Genomic DNA, 17500 nt, shown 5'->3' on the forward strand with positions numbered 1-17500 from the left:
GCGCAAGCGTGTGTGTGCCTGTGCGCAAGCGTGTGTGTGTGTGTGTGTGTGTGTGTGTGTGTGTGTGCATGTGCGCTTAAGTGTGCACGCGTGTGTGCGTGTGTGTGCGTGTGTGTGTGTGTTTTGTGTGTGTGTGTGTGTGTGTGTGGTGTGTGTGTGTGTGTGTATGTGGGCCTGTGCGCAAGCGTGTGTGTGTGTGTGTGTGTGTGTGTGTGTGTGTGTGTGTGTGTGTGTGTGTGCATGTGCGCTTAAGTGTGCACGCGTGTGTGCGTGTGTGTGCGTGTGTGCATGTGCGCTTAAGCGTGCACGTGTGTGTGTGTGTGTGTGTGTGTGTGTGTGTGTGTGTGTGTGTGTGTGTGTGTGTGTGTGTGTGTGTGTGTGCATGTGCGTTTAAGTGCGCTCTCCCCCCCTCCCTCTCTCTCTCTCCCTCCCTCCCTCCCTCCTCTTCACCAGTCACTCATGCACTGACATCCATAATCTGTACTCTCTCTCAACAAGCAGACTGGCTTCTTTCCCTTAAAGCAACGTATTTATCTGGGCTCTTTAATGATATAGGAGAGAGGCCAGGTTCAATTAAAAGGGCTAATCACAGGGATTAATCAGGGGGAGATGACAGATCACTCATTCAGCTGTCTGATGAATTAACCCTGTGGAGGAGGCAGGGCCACCCCGCATCAGCACAAGGGTGAATGGATGCGACTGTCAACCCCCCCCCCCCCCCCCCATCCAACCCAACATACATGCAAGTATGAAGACAGACATACTCACACATACAGAGACACTCACATGCTCCGTATCCACTGCCATGCTATGTGTGTATGGAGGTTTATCTCTGTCTTCAATAATTAATAACGCCTATTTTCTAACAAAGCCTCTATTTTTCCCAAAGAGAGTGCAATTATAGTGTGTGGTTGTCTATTGGGGACGCTGTAGACAAGGCGTTTGCAGCTGCTCCTTGGTCTGCATTGTACCTACTGTCTTCTGTCCTCCTCTCTCTCTTTCGTCTCTCAGAGATGACTCATCCCTCTCTCCCTCTCTCCCTCCCTCCCTCCCTCCCTCTCTCCCTCTCTCCCTCCCTCTCTCTCTCCCTCCCTCCCTCCCTCTCTCCCTCCCTCTCTCCCTCCCTCCCTCCCTCTCTCCCTCCCTCTCTCCCTCTCTCCCTCCCTCCCTCCCTCTGTGTTTGCGTGTTAGTCAGAGGACAGAGTGGGGGCCGCTCGAAGGAAGGAGATAACCGCTTTCTGTCAGTGTGTGTGTGTGTGTCTGTGTGTGTATGCATGTGTGTGTGTCATTGTCTGTAGGTATTGCGGTTTCATTTCACACAGAAATGTGTGACTGTCACTGTGACCTTGTACACTATACACACATACAGTACCTCCATACAGCGTTCAGCATGAACATGTGTTCATAAAATGCACACATACTACCTATTTTGATGCTCTTGTGGAAAGAACTGTGTGTGTGTGTGTGTGTGTGGGTTGGTGTGTGTGTCCGTTCTCTCTTTTAGCCAGAATGCTAAGCAGATATCAACAAACCCTAACCTCATCATCCTATAGTGGACACTAAGCACCCTATGCGTTCTGTAATAGCACAGACAGACTGACCAAAGCAGTGTCCTGCTACCTCTGACCCTCCCACTTTACACCCAGCCGTGTGGGCCCCAGCGGTCAGCACACCCCGGGCTCCGCACACCTGAAGGATCTGCCTGGGTGTTGATCTAATCTGAAGTGAAAGCTAGCGGTGGGAAGCTTCTGTTGTATTGACCCTCATGTGTAAGAGCTTCCACAGGGTGTGGAGAGGAGGAGTGGAGAGGAGGAGGGAGAGGAGGAGTAAGAGGAGGAGTGAGAGGAGGAGGGAGAGGAGGAGGAGTGAGAGGAGGAGTGAGAGGAGGAGAGGAGAGGAGGAGAGGAGAGGAGGAGTGAGAGGAGGAGAGGAGAGGAGGAATGGAGAGGAGGAGTGAGAGGAGGAGAGGAGGAGAGGAGGAGTGAAGGGAGAGGAGGAGTGAGAGGAGGAGTGAGAGGAGGAGGAGTGAGAGGAGGAGGGAGAGGAGGAGGGAGAAGAGGAGTGAGAGGAGGAGAGGAGAGGAGGAGGGAGAGGAGGAGGAGGGAGAGGAGGAGAGGAGAGGAGGAGGGAGAAGAGGAGTGAGAGGAGGAGAGGAGAGGAGGAGGAGAGAGAGGAGGAGGGAGAGGAGGAGTGAGAGGAGGAGAGGAGAGGAGGAGGGAGAGGAGGAGTGAGAGGAGGAGAGGAGAGGAGGAGGGAGAGTAGGAGGAGTGAGAGGAGGAGAGGAGAAGAGGAGGAGTGAGAGGAGGAGGGAGAGGAGGAGGGAGAGGAGGGAGTTCATTTCTCTTCTCTTTTCCTCTCTTCTCTGCTAGTCCCTTGCATCTTCTCACTCCCTGATTGGTTGGGTTTCAGAAGCAAGCAATGGTAGGGGGTCTTACTCTGCTATCGACCCACTGTCCCTGTTCTTCTGTGAAGTTTGCTTATGTGAGCCTTTGTGTGTGTGTGTGTGTGTGTGTGTGTGTGTGTGTGTGTGTGTGTGTGTGTGTGTGTGTGTGTGTGTGTGTGTGTGTGTGTGAGAGAGTGAGTGAGAGAGGGGGGGGGGATCTTCCAGCAGGGATGGATTACTGCACGGGCCTACCGGGCCCAAGAGGTCAGGGGGCCCTGAAGCCCAAGCCTTTGCATGGTATCATTACTTCAATATCAACACATCAGGATGTAGGCTATGAATCTGATTGAATTTAGTATTGGCCATCCCCAAAATGCACCAGAATGCAGGAAATCACATCAAACAAATTAAAAATGAATTAATACATCTGGGCCCAGGGGCCCGAAAGTTCATAATCCGCCCATGTCTTCCAGAGTAGATGTACAGTCATTTAACAACTGACTGAGTGATCATGAAGATATCTTGCTTTATTTTCATGTTCTTTCTGAAACATTGCTTCTCTACTGCTTTTGAGACAGCATCTGAGAGACTGGCAACAACCCAATGCCCCCATTGGATAATTAGAATCACACCCGCCCTCTCATACACAGAGGGGATCGAGAGAGAGAGAGAGAGAGAGAGGGAGAGGGAAAGAGAGAGAGAGAGAGGGAAAGAGAGATAGAGAGAGACAGCGGAAGAGATCTCAAGGTCAGGGAGAGCAGTCTTAAGCATATGCAGTCCCCGAAGGCACCTTTAACTGCTCACTGACTCACACTGTGTGTGTGTGTGTGTGTGTGTGTGTATGCATGCATGTCTGTGTGTGTGTGTGTGTGTGTGTGTGTGTGTGTGTGTGTGTGTGTGTGTGTGTGTGTGTGTGAATGCATGCATGTCCATGTGTGTGTGTGTGTGTTTTACATAGAATGTGTTGCTTCATCCTGTGGTAATGTATGAGATAGTGAGTGTTTCTGAGAATGTTTTGTTAGCGACTTCTGTCTGTTTTGAGCAAAGATGAAAAGAAAGAACAGAACAGGGAGGGAGAGGGGAAAAGAGAGGGGGACAAGAGAGGGAAAGAGAGGAAGAAAAGACAGAGAGAGCACTTGTATGTTTGAGTGGACTTGATGTGCCAGCACTAACCACAACTAAAAATAGCCTGAAGAATTTTGTCGTTTTGCCGCTTATCTGCCATAAATATTAATGCAGAGTCGTTGGCCACATAGCAATCCTACTACCAGCAACAGGGAAGAGAGAGAGAAAGAGAGAGAGAGAGAGAGAGAGAGAGAGAGAGAGAGAGAGAGAGAGAGAGAGAGAGAGAGAGAGAGAGAGAGAAACAAGGGGAGTGGAGAGGAGAGGAAGAGATGGCATGCATAAAGAGAGCTCCCCAAGTGATTTTCTACTATCAACACACACACTCTACACACACGCACACGCACAAACGACACACTCATAACCACACACACAACTAAACACACACACACACACACACACACACACACACACACACACACACACACACACACACACACACACGCACACACACACAAAGACACATCTCATTACTGTCAGACACATTCAAATTAAAAAATAAAAAATGCCCCTAGAAAAAGCAAAGACACAGAAATGATGCATGACATTCAAATGTGTCTCTCCACTAAAGCAATAACTCAAGAGGAGGGCAAATTAAACCATTAGACTGAGAACAAAGCAAAAGCAGAGAGACCCCCCCCCTCCCCCCCCTCCCACACACACACACACACACACACACACCACTACGACCTCCACCCGCCCGTGTCGCCAAAACATCCCCGCCCTAAACTTTTCCAAATCGATATCTGGACTAGACCGAGGTCTACGGAGCGAAGACGGATCCGATCTCTCTAATGCGTTGTGGGTAAGCGGAGGGCTGTCGCCACAGTCGGGGGAATAGTTCAATTAAAGGCTGCTAAATTTATTTACGCCGCCCCAGAAGCACACAGTCCCAAGATGTTTGAACAACATGTCTGTGTGGCTCATCCACCCACCCACCAACACACACACACACACACACACTCCCCAACACACACACACACACACACACACACACACACGCACACACACCCCAACACACACACACAAACACAATCACACACACACACACACACACACACACACACACACACACACACACACACACACACACACACACACACACACACACACACACACACACACTAACTGGGCCATTGGGCTAATTAGGACGAGGACGACAATGCTGGAGGGACAGCAGACACTATGTCATCCAGCGTTCTGAGAGCGGACACCAGGCGCATGCTGTTGTCTCTGTCTCTGTCGCAGCTCACAATGGATGTGGGTCACTGGTTTTCAAGTAGGAGATTCAGAGGTCATGATAATGATATCACTGGTTGAATAGAGAGGCTTAGAGCAAATAACATCACCTGTTGCGGTTGTAGTGGGTTGTAGCCAAAAGCCAACCTTGAGGCAACCTTGAAGAATATAGATGCAAATAAAATAGATAGTTTTTCCTATTTTGCGTATTCTTTTGATTCCCTTTCTTTTTACTTATTGTTTTCTATTTGTTTGTTTGTTTATTTCTGTTTGGTCCTTGTTGTTCTCTGTGTGAGGTGAGTTGCCTTTTAGGGTTGGCAGTGATGGAATATCACTCTGTGCCTGGGCGACTCCCACAATATTTTAATGCTTATTGGAGGTGGCAGGGCGTTTTTCAGGAGAGTGCTTCAAATGAACCTTGCATGCCTTTGGGCCTGCAAGCGTGTGAGTGTGGGGGGAGAGAAGATGGAGTGGTGTGTGTGTGTGTGTGTGTGTGTGTGTGTCTCTATGTGTGTGTGTGAGTGTGTGTGGATGTGTGTGTGTGTGTGTGTGTGTCTGTGTGTGTGTGTGTGTCTCTATGTGTGTGTGTGAGTGTGTCTGTGTGTGTGTGTGTCTGTGTGTGTGTGTGTGTGTGTGTGTGTGTGTGTGTGTGTGTGTGTGTGTGTGTGTGTGTGGATGTGTGTGTGTGTGTGTGTGTGTGTGTGTGTGTGTCTGTCTGTGTGTGTGAGTGTGTGTGCGTGCTTGTGCCACTAGGAATGAAGTTTGAAATAAGACTCCTTGCCTGCAACAAGTTGTGTGCCTTATGAGTGCCATTGATCTAATTTATAGGATTTTGCAAACTCCTAGGCACACCGGCTGCCGATCAATAATTTAGTCACATTTCATAAATAAATAGCAGGAGGGGCTGCACTGGGTAATGTTTACAGAACTGAGTGCATAACGCTGGAGTTGATGCCCCTTATTATTAGCTTTCATTCAAGAACTGCTGCAGACGCATACAGTAGACTTCTAACCTTATCAAGAAAGGAAAGGCTAGCTGCTGCTGCTGAGAAAGAGAGAGATAGAAAGATAGATAGATAGAGAGAGAGAGATACAAAGAGAAAGAAATACCTAGCTGCTGCTTGAGAATGAAAGAGCAAGAGATAAGAGAAAGAGACAGAGGAGGGATACAATCTTAAACCCACCTTTGATATTTCAAATCTCACCATATCTGCACTATTAGGATTCGTTTGAACCTTTAGGTGTGCACTGTAGTGTGTGTCTGCCTGCTGGTGTGTGTGTGAGAGTGTGTGTGAGAGTGTGTGAGTGTGTGTGTGTGTGTGTGTGTGTGTGTGTGTGTGTGTGTGTGTGTGTGTGTGTGAGCCCCTACTTGTATGTGTCCACCAGTGCTTGCCCCAGCTCAAGAGCCCAGGTCAGGTCAGGCTGACATGGTGTTATCAGGGCTGAGCTGGGGCTTTATCAGGCCCGCTGGTCCACTGCGGCGCTGGAGTGGCCTCTTGCCACGCGCCGTGTCAGGGCACCACACAGCCTCCAGCTCAGAGACCAGGGGTCACAGCGCCAGCCACAACGCTGCTGCAGCAGCAGCTGCACTGACCACTGCCCCCGCTGGCAGCGCTGGGTATTACACAGAGTACTACAACTACTGACTGAAGGAGGGGAGTGGGAAAAAGAGAGAAGAGGAGGAGGAGGAAGAATAGAATGGAGGGAATCAGAGGACTGAGAAGAAGAAGTGAAGAGGACTGAGAAGAAGAAGTGAAGGGGACTGATAAAGACTGTAGGGTCTTCAGCTTCCTAGCTGTGGGGTCAGATCACTGCATAACCAAGCCCTTTTCTAAGGCAGATAACCTCTATCCCATTTGAAGCTTTGGTGATGCCAGTGGTGCTGAATAGCCACTCATCAACACTCATCAAAATGTGCACCCAAAAACAAAATGCCAAATGACTATAAAATGTGCCTCTCTCTGCAGCACCGAATGAGCTCAGAACAGAAAGGCAGTGACTAATAGGAACATATGCGCCCTACTGAATAAAACGGTAATGGATCTGTCTATTTTGGAGGGAAGGAGGACTTTGTTTTGATCATTTTTGTTATCGTTCTAAATTTAGCTTTTATTTTTCTGAACCCAAAACACTGGTTTATCTGTGAAAGCTAAGAGCTCAGTTAAATATGACGTGTAAATGGGTGCAGGGGTGAGAGGGAAGTCCCCAAAGCATCCCCATCCCTCCATACACACACATATCCATTACAGTGATTGGCCCATTTGGAGTGCACAGGTTCCATGCTGTAAAAAGGTGTAGAGCTCTATGTCAGCCTGCGTGTGAACATGCACTTAAGCACTTGAGTACTTAAATCTGTGTGCATGTCCCTGTGTGTGTGCGTGTGTGTGTGCGTGTGTGTGTACGTGTGTGTGTGTGTATGTGTATGTGTATGTGTGTGTGTGTGTGTGTGTGTGTGTGTGTGTGTGTGTGTGTGTGTGTGTGTGTGTGTGTGTGTGTATCTGTATCTAATGGACTAGTTCACCCCAATGCTCTTTATATTCACTGTATTTCTAACAATGTCCAGTCCACCGGCCGTCTCTTCCTCGGCGTTAATACACAGCTCTCAGTCCTCCCCATACTGCTGTAATCACTGCAAGTGATCCTGGCAGGCTGCTGAAAGCCCCACATATTTGAACTCCTCCACTTTTCCAGGCACGGAGGGGGAAATAGAGGCGATTACCACTACTCTGCCCTGGCTAGAATGAGAGAGAGAGGGAGGGAGAGAGAGAGAGAGAAAGAGAGAGAGGGAGAGAGATGGAGAGAGATAAATAAAGACAGAGACAGACGTAGAGAAACTGACCTGAGTCTCGGACATGACGTAGAGGTAGTGCTGGTCAGCGGAGAACGCCATGTCTCGTAGGATGGGGCCCTTCTCCACCACTTGCAGCGTCTCGTACTGCAGTGCACCGTGGGACGGCCCCTCCACCCGGATCTGCAAAAGACAGAGAGAGAGACACACAGTGAGTACCGGGGCGCTGTTGGGGCAGGCGGGGGCGCTGTTGGGGCAAGTTGAGCTACAGTGCTGCGGGGCACAGGGCGGGTGAGCTGTGATGGGAACAGAGACTCAATACAACAGGGCCTCATCAAGTGGGATTTGGGGTGGGGTGACGCAGGACTCCTTCTGAATGGGCTCCAAACACATTTGTGGCAAAATGTCTGTCAGCAGCACACACACACACACACACACACACACACACACACACACACACAGTACAGAAGGCCTACCGGCTGTCATTAGCAGCTTGGATCTCGCACATGCACCATCAAGAAGCATGTAAGTGCACGCAAATGCACACGCACACACACACACACACACACATACTGTACACAACACAGACACAGACACAGACACACACACAGACACACACACACACACACACACACACACACTTCAAGCTGGAAATGAATAAAGGCTTGTGGGAGCTTGCATAAGGGCTTACGCCAGACACGGCACATCAGACAGGGGCACCTGCTTATTTACAGTGTCTCGTTTTCCTGCGCTGCGGCCCAGCGGGCACCATTAGGTCAGAGAGCCGTCTCCAGTTACAGCGGCGCGTACCAACGCCCCAATATGAAAAAGCACCTCACCCTCCCGCTTGTCATCTCGGAGATATTGCCTCGAGTAAGCAGTATTCGGGGAGGATGAAATCTGTTGCGTTGGCACTTTCAATACGCCAGACTGGCTGTAATCAAACCGACGCACCGATCGGCCGGCGAATAACGCACGCTTCACAGATGCCCCCTGTGCCCACATGCGGTCAGCGGTCTCAATGGGGGTTGGATATCGAACACCATCTCTTCCATCGCAGACAAAAGGCCCCTTTAACGGGACTAACAGTGGCTCTTGTTCTGCCCCGAACTTCCCCAAAGTCTTAGTTTCTCCCTCGTCTTCTTCCAACCTTTTGTCTCGCTGACTCTTACTTTCTCTCGCTCTCGCTTTCTCTCATTCTTTGTCTCTCGTTCTATTTCTTCCTTGCCCTCTGGTTTGCCATCCCGCCCTGGCGATGAGAACCCGACGCCATGCAGAACTATCAAATCCCCCCCCCCCGACGGTCCTGGTTTTCACTGAGGCCCTTTGTGAACTGAGAAGATTGGGAGGGGGGGGGGGGGGGGGGCAGAAAAAAAAGACAAACAAGACTAAACAAAAGAGAGAAAAGAATAGCAAAGGGAGGGAAGAAAGCAGAAATGAGAAAAAGCCAGTACACAAGACCGTGGTCTTATTTAGCAGGTGGGTTATCTAATCCAGGCAAATTTAGTTTGGGGTGGGGGGTGGGTGGGTTGGAGGGGTCGGGTGATGTTCAACCCCTTCCCACACACACGCTCTGAGCTCTTCTCACCAGCCAGCCTGGGTGGTGTCAGCTGTCTGTAGGGTAGGATTAGCGGGGCTCGAGGATGGGGGTGGATGGGGATGTTGTTGTGGGCACTGCTCCTCTCCATAAGGCTGGGCATATCTGTGTGCGGGTGGAGGAGTAAGGGAGGAGTAAGAGGCAGAGGCAGTGGCGGGGGGCAAAACCCCTGGCTAAGACCAATCACCCACAGGGGAGGGCCGCAGAGTGGGGAACCTCGGCCTCCGCAGCCTGGACAAGGAGCTGATCCCCAACCACAGGCCCCTGCTGCACTTACACTAATCAGGCGCCATGCCAAGTCAATGTCCTGCTACAACTGGCCAGCGACTGAGCTGCTACCGCTGTAGAGACACCAATCAGTCAGTTACATGATGTTTGTTTGTCATTTTTTGCTGTTTGTTTAGTTTGTCATTTTTGTTTGTACTCTTGTAAAATCATCTCCCATGTCCCTGAGCTCGTGAGTTGTTAAACCCTTCACAGGCTACATTATATAATCTGGTTCATTTCAATATTAATAAAGTGGATTACATCCTCGCAAACCTAAATGGATTACAATGGTAATCTCCGCTATCGCATTATTACAGAGGAATGAAATTCGAGGCGTTCCCTCATTCACACACACACACACACACACACACGCATAATCTTGATCCTTTGCTTTCTTTCTTTTTGAGCGAGAGAGTGGCAAAGAGTGAGATGAATCACACTGGGCCTGGCCCAGGATCATTTGGAGAGCATTGGGAATCTGACTGATGAGATATTAAACACCGTTTTGTTTTCATGTCTTAAGTTGCCCCTCTAAGATGTCTTTGACCCAGCAGTGCTGTCGCAACACACAGCTTAATCGGCCCCATAGGATCTACCGGCCTTCATAAACCACTGGCGGGGGGATGAATCCCATCCCATCACACACACACACACACACTGCATCCACAGAGCACCACAGCTTAGCCACAAATCATGTCCGCCTAGTGGCCACTGGCTGCAATAGCAGTATAACAGCACTTTGACCAGCACCCCTCGCCAATTTCACACAAAAGTGATACGATGGCAGAACACATCGCTTCTGAATGAATATAACTCCAAAAAATGCCAACTGTCTCTTTCATAACCTCGGCGTCATGAGAGAAGGCACGCGATCAGCCCCAAAATAGCTGCACTTCCTCGCCCTCTCTCCCTCTTGTTCATCAAAGCGTTTTGCTTTTGGCACAGCACAGGCGCCAGCCCACATCCTCCTCTAATGTGCAATTCCTTAAGGAAGACATCTTTTTTCCCTCTCTCTCTCTCTCTCTCTCTCTCTATCTCTCTATCCTCCACGAAGAGCAAGATTGGGTAAATGTGTCCAAATCTCTGATCACTTCAACCACCCACTGCGTCATTTAAAGGCGTGTTAACGGGATTCCGACAAAACAACTCACGGCTGCGTTCTTATTGAATGTGAAGGGCCTATTTGTGCGGATAAATATTTATTTCAAAGCTTCTCAAATGGGTTCACAAAAATGTCAGCGTGCTAAAAGTATGTGTGACAGAGTACACCAGAAGTGTGTGTGTGCACATTGTGTGTGTGTGTGTGAATGTGTGTGTGTGTGTTATTATGTGTAAAGTGCTAAGTAGGGAGTGTGTGTGCTGCCCCTGCTGAACACTGGGTATTGTGTTACCACTCCGTGCTCCTGTGTGTGTGTCTGCGGTTAAATTGCATATCTGTGCAAGGCGCTGACACAGCGCTTAGATATTGTGTTTGATCCCTGCAAAAGCCCTTGGTAAACAGAAGGTGTGTGTGAGAGAGAGAGAGAGAGAAAGAGAGAGAGAGAGGTGGGGGGTTCAGAGAAAGAGAGAAAGAGAGAGAGACTGTTCCGGTGTCAAAACCATAGGAGCTTATTCAGTTTCCTCATGCTGGGAGGTTCTGTCTGGCCACCGAGGAAACCACTGGGTCCAACAGCCTTCCATTTTGGCTCCGACATCCATGGACAGTGGCCAGTGTCACGGTTTCATTGATCCAGCATCTCAAAAGCGGCTCGTCATAATAGCAAAAATGAGATTGGCTTTGATTGCGTGTGATTCTTTATGCTCTGAATGCTTTACCGAGGATTGAATCTTTCTTTATTTCATGGCGCATTGCTTAATTTCAATGGAATCAATCAGAGGTAAATTAAATTCTTCGTACAGTGCTATTTTCTCCGCCATTCGGTTTCCACCTTCCCCATCCAGAACAATGCCACTGCAGGGCTATAACTTTCCCCGGGTGACAATAGCACTTTCGACATGGGAGCATTCTCACGCGCCATTCAGGCATGGCCATTGATTTTGGATAAACTCTGCGAGTGCCCATCTCGAGAGAATGCCTAATTTTCCTCAGGCAAAGGAGTAGACGGGCCCTCTCATTTAAGCCTTGGAGTCAGCTCAAAAGGCTGCGACGAGATGTCACATGAGTGAGTGGGATCGACGGACGCATGCTGTTGTTGAGGACTGTCAAGCAATCTGCCCCAGTGTTCGAAGTTACAAGGATGCTGCGCAACACTAAACTAAAAGTCGATAAGACTGCAACAACAAAACCAAGACTAAACTAAAAAAAATCTGTACACAAGGTGTCCTTGAGAGAGAGAGAGAGAGAGAGAGAGAGAGAGAGAGATTAGAGAAGACAAATATTCCTTTTTTGTCCTTGTGTAGATATGGACGATGGCCTCCACATTAAGCAGAAGTGGACTGGGTTCTAATTCCACATGGGTTGAGTTGAGGTCAGTTCGGCCACACTGGGCGTTGTCACCCACAATGCTCAGTCTGGGTCTCTCTGTGGAGTGCCATGTGGCCTGGGAGACCAGACAGAAACAACCCAACCCCCCCCCCCCCCTCCTTGTGTTTGGGTGCGCGCCACAGAGCGACTGAACTGCCGCTCTCCCAACTTGCCGTCGTGGCCCCCAAGGGAGAATCCTGCTAAAGTGGCGACTCTTTAAAAGTGTGTGTATGTGGAGGGGGGGTGGCGAGATATTGATCGATGACATTTAAAACAATCCAACAACACAGACTCACACAGCACCTGAGCATGCCAGGGCCCGTAACCCGATCCCCCCCCCCCCCCCCATCCCATACACACACGCACAGGTTTCGTGTGTCAACTCATCCAGCTGAGGTTTTAAGACCAACCCGAGCCGGGAGAGAAGGAGGAGGAGGAGGAGGAGGAAGAAGGCCCTGGAGTCATGGGCGCGTGGCGTCAGAATTTTCGACGCGGACGTGCTCAAGCAAGGTGCCTTATAATTCCACTGCTCGGAAATGAGCTTGGCGCTTGTTTTTCCCAAGTCTCTGCGTCATTAGTGCAGCAGGGGGAGGACAAGGGAAGTCTCTTAATGTCAATCAATGCTCAAATAAATGCTGCAATCCCTGGCCACCACTGGAACATCAATATTTCGCTTAAGGCCAACTCCTTCGCAGCTGTGCACAGTAGCTTTGGATGATTTGACGTTAATCTATGGCATTAAGGGAAGACACAACACCAGAGCTATAGTACGTGCCAGCGCTCGCATAAAACCAGTAAATACTCCGAGCGAGAATTAGGGTCAACGTATATCGGCGGCAGATGACTGTTGCACAACATTCGCCCGAGCGCAAAAATCGACCATCAATCAAAAGCGAGTGTTGAAATTCAGCGTTTGTTTTTCACTGCTGTCGGCCAGTTGCCAGAATGGTGATTTGTGCTTGTGGGCTTCCCGGGCATCCATGAACAAAGTCGAATGACCTTGATTAGTCTGTAAACAACTGACACCCAGCGAGAGGCCGCTACTAATGGGCAGGCTCTGTTGTCAGGCTGCCATTGGTGGGGGTTGTTGTTGTTGTTGTTTGTGGGTCGTGTGAAAGGCCCCTCATGCTCTCACTCACCCCCTCCCTCGCTCGCCCGCTCGACCCTCACCCCCCCTGTGCCCGGGTCCTGCTGAAGCCCCATGGAGAGGGAAAGGGGGGTAATCAGATTTTCGGAGAGCTCCTTACCCCCCATTATAGCCCCCCTCCAACCCCTATTCACTTTCCATTTGTTTCATCCAAACAATTAGGCTATCCGCGGCACAGCTGGATTTTAATTAAGGCCAGGGACCAGCTCTGCGCTTCTGCAGGGGCTAAAATGTCAACCTGAACCAAATTAGTACTGCCGCGCTTTCAAGGCAGCGAGAGGAAATAAGAGTCCTCCCCAGGTCTCCGTGCGGCATTAACGCCGGTGTTATCAGCAAGGCATTTGCAACAGCCTGTTCGTTTCTCTTCTCCTCTCAATCTCTCTCTCTCTCTCCTCTCACTCTCTCTCTCCCCCTCTCTCTCTCTCTCTCTCTCTCCCTCTCTCTCTAGCTCATCTTCCGCCAAAGTGAGGCCTTTAAACTTTTAAACCCTTCTCCCTATTAAAAGTTATGTGTGCTATTCTGCCAGTCCTCTGACAGGGGTGTGTGTGGTGTGTGTGTGTGAGAGAGAGACAGAGAGACTATGTGTGAGTGAGAAAATGAGGGGGGGGAAAGCCACTGGGAGAGAGCAATGGACATTAACACCCTGAGCACAGTTTGCAATCCCTCCATCACACACACACACACACACACACACACACACACACACACACACACACATACTCCATCACCTCCCTCCCCAGCCGGCAGTGCCGCGAAGCCAGCCTGCTGAAGCTGTCAGCCAGGCCACGCGCCACACACACACACCACACACACACACACACACACTCACACACACACCAACCCCGATACAGCCCGTCGGGGAGCCTCCACGCCGCCAGCCACAGCATGTCCATCACGGTCCTCTCTGCCAGCCCCCGCGCCACCGCGCCACCGCGCAGATGGACCCACCGATGCCAGCCGGGCATGAGAGGGCACATCCACCCAGAGGGAGGACCAGTGGCAGGTAAATGTCCATTTCACAGCCTATTACTGAATGTCCTCATTACCTGCACTCAAATGAAACCCAGACGTCAGGAAGCATTGTACGTCTCTTATAGCATAATATGCTATAGCACTGAGGTAGAATAGGCCAATAGTGTTCCAGGAGATGTCTGTAGGTATGTTATATTGCATAACTGCACTTCTTGAGCACTATATGAAATTGAATTGAATTGAATTGAAAAATACCCCACATACATTAAACATGTATGTATGCATGTATTTTATACCAGTTAAAGTACAGACGCAGGTGTGCGACTCTGGCTAATGCAACCCAGTTGCTATGCCAGAGGATGGATGTGTTATTTAAGGCTAATGCTAAGGGATTGGTTGTTTGATTAGCAACCTCTGTCAGGGTTGGGTGTAAACAGCCCACCTGAGTACCAGCCTGCGGTCGCCTCCTGTGGGGAAGCGAGTATGTTCTGGGCATGTGCACTGGCTAGGAAAGGGGACGGGCATCTGGAGGGTCTATTGCACACACACACACACACACACACACACACCTCCACTGCCCACCTCTGGCTCTAGAGTGAGTGATTGACAGGTCCTCCCACAGCTCTCTCCACGGTTGGAGTTCCTGCTAGGCATGTGACCAGGCGGGGGGGCCGACAAGTGACCTTTCGCCGCACTTTCACTTCGCCATCACTCCTTTCCTCTTACCACCATCTCTCTTTCTCTCTATTTCTCTCTCTCTCTCTCTCTCCCCCCAGCCTTCTGACTAATTTTCTGAGGCCACGTTAAAGTCTGCCTTTATCGCAGTCTTTCTCTCTCTCTCTTTCTCTCTCTATCTCTCTCTTTCTCTCTCTCTCTGTGTATGTGCATTTTCATTTGTCTTCATTGTCCCTCTTCCTTTTCCACATTCATTTCCACCCCTCTTGTTCTCTCTCTCTCTCTCCCCCTCCCTCTCTCTCTCTCCCTCCCTCCCTCCCTCTCTCCCTCCCTCCATCTCCGTGCCCTGTGTATGTGTGTGTATGTGTGTGTGTGTATGTAGCACTAGAGCCTCTGGGCTCGGCTGGTTTAATCTCAGCTTTCACGGTGACCTGAAGGCCTCCTGTCGCTCACAACGGCACAGCAGCCCACCTCTCCCCTCTCCCCTTCCCACCTCCTCACCGACTCCATCTCTTCAGCTCCAGGGGATTGTGTTCTACCTCTCTCTCTCTCCTTCCACTCTCCATTTTTCCCTCCTTCCACCTCCATGTCTCTCTCTCTCTCTCTCTCTCTCTCTCTCGCTCCACCAGCGGTGGTAGTTGAACTTCCCTCCGCTGTTTTCAGATTGAGAGGCCTCACTCAGGGCATTCAATATCAGAGCGCACAACACGCCTGCTGGACAGATTGGAAGTCCGTGGCGACTTGATAATTTTTTCCTCTCTCTCTCTCTCTCTCTCTCTCTCTCTCTCTCTCTCTCTCTCTCTCTCTCTCTCTCTCTCTCTCTCTCTCTCTCTCTCTCTGTCTCTCTCTCACCGCGTCACATGTTTTTTTTTTCTGTCTCTCCTTATTTAAAGCAAAAGCAATCTTGCTTCCGTTCCTACCTGCACAGCCTGCAGTAGCCATCAGTGGCTGTTTGCTGGCAGTGACTTACCACAGTGCACCCGCACCATTACACTGCTGCAGTAAGGGTGTGTGTGGTGTACACGCTCTACGTGTTGGGTTGTCACACACACACACACACACACTAACACACACAAACACACACATACACACACACACACACACACACTGACACAGACACACACCCACAAATAGCTCACACTTTTACAATCACACACACACACACACACACACACACACACACACACACACACACACACACACACACACACACACACACACACACACACACACACACACACACACACACACACACACACACACACACACACACACAATCTATATCTCTTTTTCTCTTTTTCACTGAAACAACATAATGGTGCCCTCCACAGATAGAGTGGCTGCTGCAGACCCTCCCTGCCTCCGCCCTGTCTGAATTCTAGTAATTCCATCAGTCATTTCTCCTCACCCACTATACACTTCAGCTACATTTTCTCCACCACTTTCCTCTCCTTCCTCTGTTCTTGCCATCATGTGGAGATGAGGTCAAAGCCTCTGCTCTCTCTCTCTCCCTCCCTCTGCTCTCTCGCTCTCCCTCTCTCTCTCTCTCTCTCTCACCTTCTCTCTCACTCTCTCTCTCTCTCACCTTCTCTCTCACTCTCTCTCTCTCTCATTACTGACACTGCAGGGTAGAGGCGACAGACAGGGTGCTGCTGGAATTCTCAAATGAAGGTAATTTATCTGAGACAAATACCTGCAGAAGTGAGACAAACCTATTTTTCCCTCACTTCATTTTCTCCCTCTCCCCCCCCCCCTCTCTCTTTCTCTCTCTCTCTCCCTCACTCTCTCTCCACGGAGAGAAACCAATTATTTCTGCTTTCTTTGCCCCCCCCCCTCTCCCGGGGATACGGCCTCGCGCCATTGGTAGGTTGAAAGGGCCCGTGCTGGTGCACCTCCATTTGAGTATGTGGAGCGTTGCACGGCCACCTGTGAGTCTCGCATGTGCATGATTGTGTTTGTGTGTGTGACGGTGACCGTGTGTGTGTGTGTGTGTGGTGTGTGTGTGTGTGTGTGTGTGTATGTGTGTGTGTGTGTGTGTGTGTGTGTGTGTGTGTAAGATGGGAGGTTGTGTCACATCAGAACAGCTCTGTCAACGACTGAAATGAGAATTAAGGAGAGCAACAAAACAGACAAAAATGAAATCTTTCTGAAATGTGAGTGGGCTGCTTATTGTCCAGCCCTTTCAGAAACACAAGTGTGCTCAGTCCTGCACTGTCTGTCTTCTGAGCACGTCACCGAGAGCAAGCAGGACAAGACCGCTTTGATCTGGAGCAAAAAGAGAGAAAAACCGCTGAAAGAGAGATGCACGGAAATGGAGAGATGGTGTCAGAGAAGGATGAAAAGATTGTGAGATAAGAATTTAAAGAGATAGAGACAGACAGATGATAGATAGATAGATAGATAGATAGAGAGAGAGAGAGAGAGAGAGAGAGAGAGAGAGAGAGAGAGAGAGAGAGAGAGAGAGAGAGAGAGAGGAGTGGGTTAGAGAGAAAGGGGTGTCTGTTTGTCAGCTCCGACACCTGTGAGAGTTCCAGGGCACCGGCTGCTGGACATATGGTGGACGGAGATGCCCCTGGCTTTGATGTCCGAGTGGAAACGAGAGAGGAAGAGAGAGGAGGAGGAGGAGGAGGAGGCATGGAGGGAAGAGAGAGAGAGGGGGAGGAAGAGGGGAGAGAGGGGTCACTCCCTACCACATATAGAGAGATCAAGCCTGCCACAGGAAATAGTGGGTATGTGTGTGTGTGTGTGTGTGTGTGTGTGTGTGTGTGTGTGTGTGTGTGTGTGTGTGTGTGTGTGTGTGTGTGTGCATTAGTGAGAATGAGTATAAAGATGAACCATATTGCAGG

General features: G+C 50.0%; 1 protein-coding gene across 1 annotated transcript in view; it reads right to left on the reverse strand.

Moving 5' to 3' along the window:
• The window catches only part of plxna4 (plexin A4), a gene marked incomplete at its 5' end in the record, with an annotated part of 231216 nt that overhangs the window by 116870 nt on the left and 96846 nt on the right, over positions 1-17500 (reverse strand). Inside the window, one exon of the mRNA XM_076297508.1 lies at positions 7584-7715. Coding sequence (XP_076153623.1) covers positions 7584-7715 — 132 coding nt within the window. The remainder of the gene's footprint in view (positions 1-7583; positions 7716-17500) is intronic.

The sequence above is a fragment of the Alosa pseudoharengus genome, unplaced genomic scaffold (assembly GCF_046254945.1).
Source record: "Alosa pseudoharengus isolate Yale_2024_CS ecotype anadromous, Long Island Sound unplaced genomic scaffold, YU_APseudo_1.1 YU_APseudo_1.1_scf_20, whole genome shotgun sequence".
NCBI lineage: Eukaryota > Metazoa > Chordata > Actinopteri > Clupeiformes > Clupeidae > Alosa > Alosa pseudoharengus.